The sequence below is a fragment of the Armigeres subalbatus genome, chromosome 1 (genome assembly GCF_024139115.2).
Source record: "Armigeres subalbatus isolate Guangzhou_Male chromosome 1, GZ_Asu_2, whole genome shotgun sequence".
Lineage (NCBI taxonomy): Eukaryota > Metazoa > Arthropoda > Insecta > Diptera > Culicidae > Armigeres > Armigeres subalbatus.
This window is the reverse complement of record NC_085139.1, coordinates 19,379,584-19,393,461: the sequence shown is the minus strand read 5'-3', so window position 1 is coordinate 19,393,461 and position 13,878 is coordinate 19,379,584. Positions and strand designations below refer to the sequence as shown.

Sequence of the window (13,878 nt, the reverse complement as noted above, 5' to 3'; positions counted from 1 at the left end):
ACATTGACTGATTTTGATGGAAGGAGGGAACCCATGGTGGCAATATTCGGGGCGAAGGTTTATTTCTAAAGAAGGAAAAAAAACCAACGATGCATTACTAAGGGCAAACGTCTATTTTAAAGAAGGGATCACATTCACCATCCAGAAGGAAACACATTAATCATTGCTTGTCACTGGGCAAACCATAATTTCGATAAATGGTTAAATTGATCGATAACTAAACAATACAATAATGGGTTCAGAAGTTAGGCTTGAGCATACACACAAACATACAAACATTGAGTTTTATATATCTCGGTACTTATTCAAAGGACGTATGTGATTTTGTAAACAAAGATGCATACGTCGATTTGTCAAATATGATGGCACTCCTACGCAAACCAACACAACGAACATGTAGCCGAAACCTCCCCTACCTGTATGTGGCGATGGTTTGCGTGGGAGTGCTATCAGATTGCAGAAATCAACGTTTAAATTTTTGTTTACAAAATCACATACGTCACATACGTTGAATAAGTATCCGAGATATATAGATAGCTAATAGCTATATGTATCCGGCTTTGCTAGGGACTGAAAAGTAAATTATTCAATTAAAATGTCCAATGCTGTAGCACAAAACCCACAGAGGTAGATCTACCGCTCATAGAATTGTTCCTTTGTATCAATCTATTTTTATATATTTGTTTGGCTTTTCAATAAACATCTTCCAAAAATAGAGAATAAGTGTACCAAATCTGGTTGTAATTTATCCTGGGAGTTACACTGAATTGCTCATTTTTTAAAGACAACCCCTTCCCCCATAACTTCCCTTTTTCCCCAATGACCCTCCCACCTCCTTTGTTATCTTCTCCTTGGGATAGAAAATGTGTACACCAAATTTGGTTGAAATCGGTCCTGGGAGTTAGGTGTTACACTGAATTGCTCTTTTCTAAATACAACCCTTCCCCTTACCCTCCCTTTTTCCCAATGATCATCCTTTGTTATTTTCTTCTTAGGATAGAGAATGTGTACCAAATTTGGATGAAATCGGTCCAGGAGTTCAAAATATACACTGAATTGCTTGTTTTCTGAACAATACCCTCCCTCAGACCCTCCCTCTTTCCCAAATTACACATCCATATGATCGACTACTCTTAGTGAATATGTGTACAAAATTTGGTTGATATGGGTACTGGGGGTTGGGAGTTACACTGAATTGCTCGTTTTATAAAGACAACCCCTCCCCCCATACCCCCCCTTTTTTTACAATGACCGCCCCCCCCGCTTTGTTATCTTTTCTTTAGGGTAGAGAATGTTTGTATCAAATTTGGTTGAAATCGGTGCAGGGGTTCAGAATTTACTCTGAATTACCCGTTTTCTGAACCATACCCCTCCCTCCAGACCCCTCCCCCCTTTCAAAGATTACACTCTCATATGGTTGTCTCCTTATATTGAATATGTGTACAAAATTTGATTGAAATCGGTCCTAGGAGATGCAAGTTACACATAATTGTTCGTTTTCTAAACAAAACCCCTCCCCCTTTTCTAAATGACCCTCCCACCCCCTTTGTCAACTTCCCCTGAGGATAGAGAACGTGTGTACCAAATTTGGTCGAATTCGGCCAAGTGGTTCAGAAGTAGTTAGCGAACATACATACATAGATTGATTTTTATATATATAGATAGAAGATAGATAATCTACCAACTACCTGTTTGTGGACTATACCCATCTTTAATTAAAGCCTAATACAGTACTGACCCGATTTTGTCACTCCCCGATTTTGTCTACCCCCGATTTTGTCTACCCCCGATTTTATCACGTTTTCGACCCGATTTTATCACGTCCCGATTTTGTCACGTTTTCGACCCGATTTTGTCACCCCAAAAAAATTTGTCATTCTTTTTATTTTCGTAAATAATACCAAAAACAACATTGATTTTCATGAAATAACTTTCACTGCCTGTAATTTATTGCGAACGACTTCTGAGTACCTGGGAAATATTATGTAAGCAATTTCGACAAGAAATAACGAGTACCGTTCACGCATTTGGCCTTTCCAAGGCTTGAAATGATTCTTATTTGTGGAATGAATTAAAAAAAATGAAAATATTTTTTTTCCAATTTTGTCACATACCCTGTTTTATCACCCCAAAATTCACCAGGGGGGTGACAAAATCGGGATATTACTGTATTGTTTTTGCTATTTTAAACTAATCACGAAATAATTTACCTCTAGCTCTTCATTGACATTCCTACCCACCACTGCTAAAAAGACTGACTTGTGCAGGAGAGTGCTGCACTCTATCCAAGTATTCAGTACATCATGTCCATCGAAAGCCTTGTCGCACTCAACTTCCCACTGGAACTACTCGACCGTATTTTTGCATACCTTCCGTTGTCGGATCGTAAAACGGCATCGCTGGTGTGCCGTGCGTGGAACGAGTTAGCATTCAATCGATACCTGAGCAACGTAGTACTGAATGTAACTTTCGATAGGCAACTGGTCATGCGTAAGTACTCCAGCATGGTCTTACGACAATATCGCCACGTTAGTTTTTCACACTGCAACTACGACATGCTAATCGATTTTTTGGACATGTTCGGTACTTACTTGGAGACCTTTCACAGTAGAGGATGTCTAATCGAAGAGCAGCTATCCAAAGTAATAACCCGCACGCCAAATTTGCGACACATTGCCGTCAATTTGACTGACAGTATGCGAACGGATCCAGGGTTAATATTCCCGGCAGTCGATCACTTGACGCAACTTAGCGCCCACTTCGATAACTGCAGTGGTGCGGCAGAATGGGTTAAGCTTCTGCGTCAACTGGCCCCACAGCTGACGCATCTGGAGCTGACAGCGACCAATAATGTCATACCGATCGAGGAGCTTCGGTTTCCGAAAGTTGAAGTGCTGAAACTTGGAGGACACGTATGCGTGACATGGGACAGTAAGCTGCAAAAGTTCTTCTCCAGTTTCAAACTGCTGAAAGACGTCAAACTGGAGTTCAATATTAGCCAAGCAGTGCTGGATGTGTTAACGGGGGGTAACCCGGGGATTGAGATGTTACACTTCAGCTATGACGTTTTATACCCGGATTCGTTACGCTTATTGAGCCGTTTGAAACAATTGAGGGTGAGTAGATTGCTGTATATTACGTTACTCAAATTCGCTACCAAAGCTCATTATTGAATCTATTACAGGCATTAAGTTTCTTCGGGAGCAACGATTTTCGTATCAGTCCGGAATGTCCACCCTTGCCAAGTGTAAAACGGCTCTGCTTGGAGATTTATAGCCTCAATTCTAAGACAAGCGTATTTAGAAGCTTCCGGCAGTTGTTACCTAACGTGATCGACATGAGTGTGAAAATGGGCGCACTTTCCAGACCGGAGTGCATTTTGGAACCTGTTTGCTCAGGCTTCACCCTTCTTGAGCGGTTAACAATTTCCAGTTCGTCATTGGAAATCGACAGCAACGTACTTTTCGATGCGTTACGGCATCTTGATCGATTGGAAGACCTAACGTTTAGGTGTACAGAAACAACGCAGGAGTTTATGCCACCGAACAAGAAGTTGAAGCGGTTGAAATTCGAAAGTTGCCATTGGTTGACCGACGATTGTTTACCGGTGCTGTTAGAGATGTGTTCAAGTCTCAAATATCTTGAGCTGAAAAGCTGCAGAGGGATAACATCCAAGGCATGGGAGAAAATAAAAGTACATTGTAGGGTTGTCAATTGCATCATTCCTGGAGTTGATTAAATGCACTGATATTTGAAATTTGAGCTCAATAAACTATTTGTCTGATTGAAAAACAAACGATTGATTACGTTCATGTAAAACGTAAGCTTTCTTCCCTTCTTCGGAAAATCTTTCCAAGCTTCCCGGAGGAAGCCTTCCAAGCTTCCCGGAGGAAGCCTTCCAAGCTTCCCGGAGGAAGCCTTCCAAGCTTCCCGGAGGAAGCCTTCCAAGCTTCCCGGAGGAAGCCTTCCAAGCTTCCCGGAGGAAGCCTTCCAAGCTTCCCGGAGGAAGCCTTCCAAGCTTCCCGGAGGAAGCCTTCCAAGCTTCCCGGAGGAAGCCTTCCAAGCTTCCCGGAGGAAGCCTTCCAAGCTTCCCGGAGGAAGCCTTCCAAGCTTCCCGGAGGAAGCCTTCCAAGCTTCCCGGAGGAAGCCTTCAAGCTTCTCGGAAGAAGCCTTCCAAGCTTCCCGGAAGAAGCCGTCCAAGCTTCCCGGAGGAAGCCTTCCAAGCTTCCCAGAGGAAGCCTTCCAAGCTTCCGGAGGAAGCCTTCCAAGCCCCGGAGGAAGCCTCCAAGCTTCTCGGAGGAAGCCTTCCAAGCATCCAGGAGGAAGCCTTCCAAGCTTCCCGGAGGAAGCCTTCCAAGCATCCCGGAGGAAGCCTTCCAAGCTTCCCGGAGGAAGCCTTCCAAGCTTCACGGAGAAAGTCTTCCAAGCTTCCCGGAAGAAGCCTTCCATGCTTCTCGGAGGAAGCCTTCAAAGCATCCCGGAGGAAGCCTTCCAAGCTTCCCGGAGGAAGCCTTCCAAGCTTCCCGGAGGAAGCCTTCCAAGCTTCCCGGAGGAAGCCTTCCAAGCTTCCCGGAGGAAGCCTTCCAAGCTTCCCGGAGGAAGCCTTCCAAGCTTCCCGGAGGAAGCCTTCCAAGCTTCCCGGAGGAAGCCTTCCAAGCTTCCCGGAGGAAGCCTTCCAAGCTTCCCGGAGGAAGCCTTCCAAGCTTCCTGGAGGAAGCCTTCCAAGCTCCCCGGAGGAAGCCTTCCAAGCTTCCCGGAGGAAGCCTTCCAAGCTTCCCGGAGGAAGCCTTCCAAGCTTCCCGGAGGAAGCCTTCCAAGCTTCCCGGAGGAAGCCTTCCAAGCTTCCCGGAGGAAGCCTTCCAAGCTTCCCGGAGGAAGCCTTCCAAGCTTCCCGGAGGAAGCCTTCCAAGCTTCCCGGAGGAAGCCTTCCAAGCTTCCCGGAGGAAGCCTTTCAAGCTTCCCGGAGGAAGCCTTTTAAGCTTTGCAACCTTCCGCAGAAATGTGTCTTCCCCAGCAAGAACTTACACAAGTTTTAATGTCGGAGATATACCAAGTGGAAGTTGTAATGCTAATAAAAAATGTTACGCAACACTTTACACTTTATTAGTCGTTGGTGTTTCCATCCAATCATAATCTTCAAACTACTGCCGGCATTCCTGAATCACAGTCAGTAACCAATAATGCTGTAATCTATACAATAGCTATCCATTCCTGACACTATCGTTAATCTCCATCCAATCAATTAATCTTTCGAGTAACCACCCTCTGCCAATGGGCGTTTGCATCTACATCCGGTTACAAATGACCTCGCCTTCGCACGGAAGATCCACATCAACACCGTCGCCGGGCTGTAACTTTCACTGTTCGACAATAATGATCCATAAGCTTGATTTGTATGCACGCTATTTGTCGGCATAATTAACGTCCATTAAACGATTCGGTACACAGCAGCCGAGGGCAGCAGCGCAGATACTCGGATGCTTCAACACCTCTGAATCCGGCCAATGTAAGCAAACAAACAAAACAAACACAGCAACTATGTTCACAAGTCAAGTGATGATAGAGCACGGGAAGGAAACTAAAGTTAGCTAATAATATCAATCCACACTTGCAGAACAGGTTGATTGAATAATTTGCCGGTGATTGTGATACCGAGGCGGGTCTTCCCTTCAGCTGTACAAATCGGTTAACCTTTGCTCAAATTAATTACTTGTAAGACACATCACCCACCTAATAATCATCAATTAATATTCGTGTGATTTGGCGTGTCGCGGAAGAAGCGGAAGGCAACCGATTACGGCACGCCAGATCCGCTTGCAAGGTGAGCCTTTTCTCATCACCAACTGCTTTATTAACTGACTGGTCCGCTGTGGTGGTGGGAGGTGAAATACTGCGAATTGCGTCTCGCGAGAAATCACAGATAAGCATCGAAATCAAAGTGTTGCACAAAGCTCGCAAAGCACAGGCTCATCGGTGCTGTGTATCCATTCAAAGGGGGGTAATGTGGTCGAAAACGCGCCGATTAATCGAAATGTGATTATCATCGGTGAGAAGGCCTGACTACATAATTATATCATGATGGAAAGTCAATCTGTAGAATGATTTTTGTTTCAAGCTAATTTTAGGATGAATATCGAATTTTTAGGAATTATTATCAAACCATCCTCCCCACTGGTGTTTCCCCAAATCAACATCAACACCCGGCGCAGTGAGTAAGCTTCTTCCTAGAAAGCAGTCGGAAACCGAAGTCTCACCTGCTGCCATGTTCAAGCTGTTGCGATAATAAAACGCCATTCAACTCGAACCTTGGAGTGTAAACGTTACTCAACTTTCCCGATCGTCTCGGAGGGTGATGCATGGTGAAGCTGGGAAAACCTATCCAAACTCGATTGTTTGATGACGATGGAGTATGATTAGGATTTGTATTTGGTGACGAGAATTTATGCATGAATGATCGGTTTATTTACCTAATTGGATTGGATTAAAATGGCACTACTTAAGATAAACGAGATCACTAATTAAAATAAACAAGCGCATTTGAAAGTTTCATTAACTTGAAAATGCAAGAGCCAACCTTAATGACGCCGGTGAATGGTCAAGGGCACGCAGTCAAGCTGAAAATGAGCCGAGCTTGTTTTGTTTCGTATTTTTTGCTATTTTAGTTGTTGGCGCAGCACCAGGGCTTTCTTATTCTTTTACTGACATCGAATCCCCTAACTGGGACATTGCCAATTCGCAGATTATCACTCATGCAGATATTTATTGAAAGGGTTGTAATCCAGATTACATATTAATATGATGCGGATAAGAACCTCCCACCCGAAAATGTTCCAGTCCGTTCTGGGATACGAACCCAACTTCAGTATGGACTGCTTAGCAGATGCGCATCTTACCACTGTTTTGCGGAAACCCTCAAACAGCATCAGGGCATTCGCTCGAAATTAATCCGATCGCGATCTTCCAACCGGTTAATTCACTTCATAATTCCATACAAACGATCAGACAACAGGTGTGTAGCTTGGGGAACTTATGCAGATGAAGATGAAGTCGCACATGGTGAGGCCGGGTCGGACCGGGTTGTGATAATGGGAGCGACCGGTTGCAACAAACAAAATAAACATGGAGGCTTCTTTCCGATCGAATGCGCTGGAAGTGAGTTTATCTGAGGGATGGATCATTATATTCCAATAAAACTAGTTATATGGCATCCCGGTTAGCATAGTGTGTAAAGGCGTTGAATTATCAATACGAAGACGACTAGGTTCGACTCTTGATCTACCCAATAAGATAGGCTTTTTTGACCTCGTAAAATCTGGCAAAATCTGGTGAATTCTTGGCAGTGAACGTTCAAGTTTTCCCATACAATGATTGAGCAATTATGGAAAAATGTGAACCTCGACTGTTTTCAACGACTAGATTTCGAGAACTGGATATTTTAAAATAGGTGGCCGAAAACTAACGTGAGGGTGATTGATGGGTGTCTTACCCTATTCCTACTCCCACTTACGGTTACTAAGAAGGGTGCTCGACATTAGCCATAAGGATTTATTCACAGAGTACGTCACGCTTTTAGAGAGAAGAGGGGTTTCGAGAAGCGTGATGAAATGTACAAACATTTTTAGAGAATGAATGCAAAAAGCGCCCTGACCAGTAGATGGTAACAGATTTATATCAGAACTTGTGATTTTTTACAGAGGTTATTATAAAACATGTACCATTAGTAGTTATAATAACAAAAATTGCAACAACATTTCTTATTGTTTTAACAAAAATGTTACTAAATATGTTTTCAATTGAACAAAAATTTAACTCAATGTGTTACTTAAAAAGTGATGAAAATAACAAAAACTACTACAAATTATATTATTTGAAAGAACAAAGTTATCACTGGTTGTGTCGACTTTCTACATCTCGATGTACTATATCTCGATATCTCTCCCTATGTCGATGGTTTCGTCCTACAAGCATTTTGGCTTTCTCCATCTCGATAACTGCCCTATCTCTATACTGCCGTGAATCGCATATTTGTCCCATCTTTGCTGGGTTTTGTATTCATATGCGACAAATATGCGTTTCACGGCAGTATATCTCTCTATTTCGATGTGTTCTAATCATATTTTGTACAGGATTCACTCTCCTTATGTCGATATGTTCAAATTTTTAAGGCTACTAGACCATCTTCGGACAATAACAAACACATCAACAATAAAAAATGACATTTGTTTTGTTGTCGTTTTTCATAGCAACGAGCTTTTTTAGATCTCATTAGTTTGCAATAGCCATTGAGCAAGTAAGTACATTGCGTTTTTTAGTCGTCGCGAAGTATCATATCAGTCTTCAAAAAAATACGTAAGACACGCGTTGTTTTTCCGTCTTTGTATCATCATGAATATGTCTTCATTCAAAAGAAATAATTAGTCGCTTACCAAGGTGGTTTCCAATAGATTTTCTTCCCAACTAACATACTTTCCAGGGCGCAAATGGAGGTGCAGAGAATTCCTAAGTATCTGTGGCAATGAGTGTCGACGTAATTTTCCTCCCCTTGTTCTAATTGACTGTGAGGACGTGGCTGGCATCGTTATTGGTCTTGAATTAAAGAAATTCCGAAGCATGTACAGTGAGAATAGTTTTCTCGTCCCGAGAAAACTATTTAATTGGTGAGCTGTGCAATATTTGTTGTTTCTCGGCCAATAACGACTAGCAACTACGATGTGAATAGTCACTCAAAATAAGCTAAGCTAAGCAACGAGCTTTTTTGGATCTAGTACCGATTTCAATTTTCCATCCATTCCTTGATCTCTCCCTGTCTCGATGGTACCTTTAATATCGAGATGTGGAGAGGCGACTGTATTGCTATTCGAAATAATTATATCACAATTTGTTATCAGGGGTTGTTAAAAATGTCGTCCACAGTTTAAGAAGGAAGGGGATCAGGATTTTGTAACAGTGCGTACACTCGGTATACCAAAAAGGGGGAAGGGTCGTTTGGCCGAATTCCACTAGGCCGAACATACCATTGGGCCGAAACCCATCTGGCTGAAAATCATTTGGCCGAAAGGGTATTTAGGCCGAAAAGATCATTTGTCCAAAAGGGTCATTTGGCCGAAAGGGTCATTGACCGTCATTTTTCCGAAAGGGCTATTTGGCCCAAAGGGTATTTTGGCCAAAATGGTCAATGACCGCCTTTTGTCTGAAAGGGTCATTTGGCCGATAGGGTCATTTGTCCGAAAGGGTAATTTGGCCGAGATGGTCATTGACCGTTTTTGTCCGAAAAGGTCATTTGGCCTAAAGGATCATTTGGCAGAAAGGGTCATTGGCCGAAAAGGCCATATGGGCTACCGGCTTCATAGTGCTGAGTAAGATGCGCCAACGCGTGATTGGGTGGCAGCCAATCAACGCAAAGATGTGCAAGCTGAGGATTAAAGGCCGTTTCTTCAACTATAGCATCATCAGCGTGCACTGCCCACACGAAGGGAGATCCGACGACGAGAAAGAAGCGTTCTATGCACAGCTGGAGCAGACATACGATGGATGCCCACTGCGGGACGTCAAAATCGTCATCGGTGACATGAACACACAGGTAGGAAGGGAGGAAATGTATAGACCGGTTATCGGACCGGATAGTCTGCACACCGTATCGAATGACAACGGCCAACGATGCATAAACTTCGCAGCCTCCCGCGGAATGGTAGTCCGAAGCACCTTCTTTCCCCGCAAAAATATCCACAAGGCCACATGGAGATCACCTAACCAAGAAACGGAAAACCAAATCACCACGTTCTAATCGACGGCAAATTCTTCTGCGACATCACGAACGTCCGCACTTACCGCAGTGCGAATATTGAATCCGACCACTACCTCGTTGCAGTTTGCCTGCGCTCAAAACTCTCGACGGTGTACAACACGCGTCGAAGTCGGACGCCGCGGCTTAACATTGAGCGGCTACAAGACGGTAGACTAGCCCAAGAATACGCGCAGCAGCTGGAAGTGGCACTTCCAACGGGAGAGCAGCTAGGCGCAGCGTCTCTTGAAGATGGCTGGAGAGATATTCGATCCGTCATTGGTAGCACCGCGACCGCTGCACTTGGCACGGTGCCCCCGGATCAGAGAAACGACTGGTATGACGGCGAATGTGAGCAGTTAGTGGAAGAGAAGAATGCAGCATGGGCGAGATTGCTGCAACACCGCACGAGGGCGAACGAGGCACGATATAAACAGGCGCGGAACAGACAAAACTCGATTTTCCGGAGGAAGAAGCGCCAGCAGGAAGATCGAGACCGTGAAGAGACGGAGCAACTGTACCGCGCTAATAACACACGAAAGTTCTATGAGAAATTAAACCGTTCACATAAGGGCCACGTGCCACAGCCTGATATAAGCAAGGACATAAACGGGAATCTTCTTACGAACGAGCGTGAGGTGATCCAAAGGTGGCGGCAGCACTACGAAGAGCACCTGAATGGCGATGTGGCAGATGAAGATGGCGGTATGGTGATGGACCTGGGAGAACGCGCGCAGGACATAATTATACCGGCTCCGGATCTCCAGGAAATCCAGGAGGAGATTGGCCGGCTGAAGAACAACAAAGCCCTTAGGGTTGACCAACTACCAGGAGAGCTATTTAAACACGGTGGCGAGGCACTGGCTAGAGCGCTGCACTGGGTCATTACCAAGATTTGGGAGGAGGAAGTTTTGCCGCAGGAGTGGATGGAAGGTGTCGTGTGTCCCATCTACAAAAAGGGCGATAAGCTGGATTGTAGCAACTACCGCGCAATCACATTGCTGAACGCCGCCTACAAGGTACTCTCCCAAATTTTATGCCATCGACTAGCACCAACTGCAAGGGAGTTCGTGGGGCAGTACCAGGCGTGTTTTATGGGCGAACGCTCTATCACAGACCAGGTGTTCGCCATTCGCCAAATACTGCAGAAATGCCGCTAATACAACGTGCCCACACATCATCTATTCATCGACTTCAAAGCCGCATATGATACAATCGATCGGGACCAGCTATGGCAGCTAATGCACGAACACGGTTTTCCGGATAAACTGACACGGTTGATCAAAGCGACGATGGATCGGGTGATGTGCGTAGCTCGAGTTTCAGGGGCATTCTCGAGTCCCTTCGAAACCCGCAGGAGGTTACGGCAAGGTGATGGTCTTCCGTCTCTGCCATTCAACATCGCTTTGGAAGGGGTAATACGAAGAGCAGGGATTAACACGAGTGGTACAATTTTCAATAAGTCCTTCCAGCTATTTGGCTTCGCCGACGACATAGATATTATGGCACGTAACTTTGAGAAGATGGAGGAAGCCTACATCAGACTGAAGAGGGAAGCTAAGCGTATCGGACTAGTCATCAACACGTCGAAGACGAAGTACATGATAGGAAGAGGTTCAAGAGAAGACAATGTGAGCCTCCCACCGCGAGTTTGCATCGGTGGTGACGAAATCGAGGTGGTAGAAGAATTTGTGTACTTGGGCTCACTGGTGACTGCCGAAAATGACACTAGCAGAGAAATTCGGAGACGCATAGTGGCTGGAAATCGTACGTACTTTGGACTCCGCAAGACGCTCCGATCGAATAGAGTTCGCCGCCGTACCAAACTGACAATCTACAAAACGCTCTTTAGACCGGTAGTCCTCTACGGACACGAGACCTGAACGATGCTAGTGGAGGACCAACGCGCACTTGGAGTTTTCGAAAGGAAAGTGCTGCGTACCATCTATGGTGGGGTGCAGATGGCGGACGGTACGTGGAGGAGGCGAATGAACCACGAGTTGCATCAGCTGTTGGGAGAACCATCCATCGTACATACCGCGAAAATCGGACGACTGCGATGGGCTGGGCACGTAGCCAGAATGTCGGACAGTAACCCGGTGAAAATGGTTCTCGACAACGATCCGACGGGCACAAGAAGGCGAGGTGCGCAGCGGGCAAGGTGGATCGATCAGGTGGAAGATGACTTGCGGACCCTCCGTAGACTGCGTGGTTGGCGACGTGTAGCCATGGACCGAGCCGAATGGAGAAGTCTCTTATATACCGCACAGGCCACTTCGGCATTAGTCTGAATAAATAAATAATAATAATGCAGTGCTTTTGCATCTGCAAAACCAAGGCAACCTATCAGGCATTAATTAAATAGCTATTATAACTTTAGCAGATTTGTTTACTATCTCTGTCACTTTTACTCGCATTGGCATGTTAGTTAAATGTTAACCTCATTCTGGTCGCATTGGGTGGTTCATCATCTTTTTGAAGGTTTGAATTTTACACATCTTAATTGGTCTAGTGACGAATCCCCCTGAAGGAATTTAAGTAGTTGGGGTCGTCACATGTGGCCACAAGTCAACACTATGAATGTTGGATTTGAATTCCCAGTCTGGTAGAATTTGTCCAAACTTCCCTGGGCATGGACGGAGTAGCATTGTGATAGCTTCGTGATATACAAATGCAAAAGCTACAGCACGATGGGGCATGTGACCCACCAAATTGAACATTTCCTTCACTCCTCCTTGTACAAAAATTGCCAGAAATGTTCTGAAAAAAAAACTGGTTTCGATTTATATTGATAAAAAAGTTTCAAATACATTTCTTGGTTTTCCTGAAATAATTTACAAAGTAAGGCCTGGTTCTTAGTCTTTAGGACTTTCTGGATTTATCCCCGTATTTTAGGAGGATTTTCTGAAGAAATCCCTGGAGAACATTTTAAAGGAATTCTTGGAAGAATGAGCAAAAAAATAGCTTGAGCTTGAGCTTGATTGACTGCTCGTAGTTGCTACTCCATTATGACCAGATCAGCTGTTCTTGCACAGGGAACCAACAGATGTTTGCTTGGGACTAGCACACATCTTCAATGTACAAGTACTGGTGATCTCATTTGTTAGGTCATACTGGCGCCTGCCACGTCAGAATGCAAGTCAATATAGGGAAGGGGAGGAAATGACGATGCAATCACTCGCCCACTGCAAGCCGAATATACCTCTGCACTTGCCACGAGTTCATGCGGAATTTGTTGGAATTTCTGGGTTAGGTTGGAGAGGCAGAGGTCCGTCTTGGTTAACGAGCTGCCAATGTGATAGATAGGAGAAGGTACTAACTAATGGAATTTCTAATTGGATGTAGGAAACGAGCTCTATAGTTCATTTCCAATTCTAGCAGATTACTGTTAGAATACTCAAGTTGAAGGTATAGGAATAGTAATGGAAACGGTATGGAAGTCCATTTCCAGTTCTAGCGATTGCTAGAACATGAGAAATAAAGAGAAAGATAAAAAGTAGGAGAATTGAACGGACCTGGGATTGAACCCACGACCTCCTGCGTATGAGGCAGAAGCAGTAGCCATATGACTACCAAGCCCGCTTCTACAAGTTCGTTTTGGAGTGACCGATTATTGTGAAAAACATTGTATCTTTTAAAGGTAGTTACGTTCGAGAAGGGATGTAATGTTGTGAAAAAGAAGAACTGGTTATAAAACTCTGAGCATATTGTGAGATAATTCGATTTATAGGCCCGGATGATTATCGCTGCATAATAAATTATCAACTTACCGCCGATGTACAGGCGATCGTTATTTCTGCCGCTGACGTACCCTGGAGGAGGAAAGAGAATGGTAAAACAAATGCATTAAATTCTGTGCAATTAAATAAGAGACGTTCTTTGTTCAAAGATATTACTTTGAAATTATCAAATTAAACTCATGTAGGAGAACGGTTCGCCATTTCATCTCATTTCCATCCCATCAGCTCCTATTTCCATCCCATCAAAAACAAAGCAATGGAAAGGAATTTGGTTTGTTTATTATTTTTGTCATTTTTTTCAGCAGTGGCACGCATGTTGATAAAAAGAAGCGACGAATTTGGTGCCGTATTTCTTTG

At 44.3% G+C, this 13,878-nt stretch overlaps 2 protein-coding genes across 2 annotated transcripts in view; one reads left to right on the top strand and one right to left on the bottom strand.

The window, feature by feature from the left end:
* LOC134208168 (muscarinic acetylcholine receptor gar-2) overlaps positions 1–13,594 on the bottom strand; it is a 227,100-nt gene extending 213,506 nt beyond the window's left edge. The window contains exon 1 of the mRNA XM_062684232.1: positions 13,552–13,594. The gene's annotated coding sequence lies outside the window, so the exon portion shown is untranslated. The remainder of the gene's footprint in view (positions 1–13,551) is intronic.
* On the top strand, positions 2,280–3,795 carry LOC134208162 (uncharacterized). Its single transcript, XM_062684225.1, has 2 exons — positions 2,280–3,116; positions 3,185–3,795. The coding sequence occupies exons 1-2, from the start codon at positions 2,304–2,306 to the stop codon at positions 3,737–3,739; spliced, it is 1,368 nt and encodes a 455-aa protein (XP_062540209.1). The 5' UTR covers positions 2,280–2,303; the 3' UTR covers positions 3,740–3,795.
* Positions 13,595–13,878: the final 284 nt, after the last annotated feature.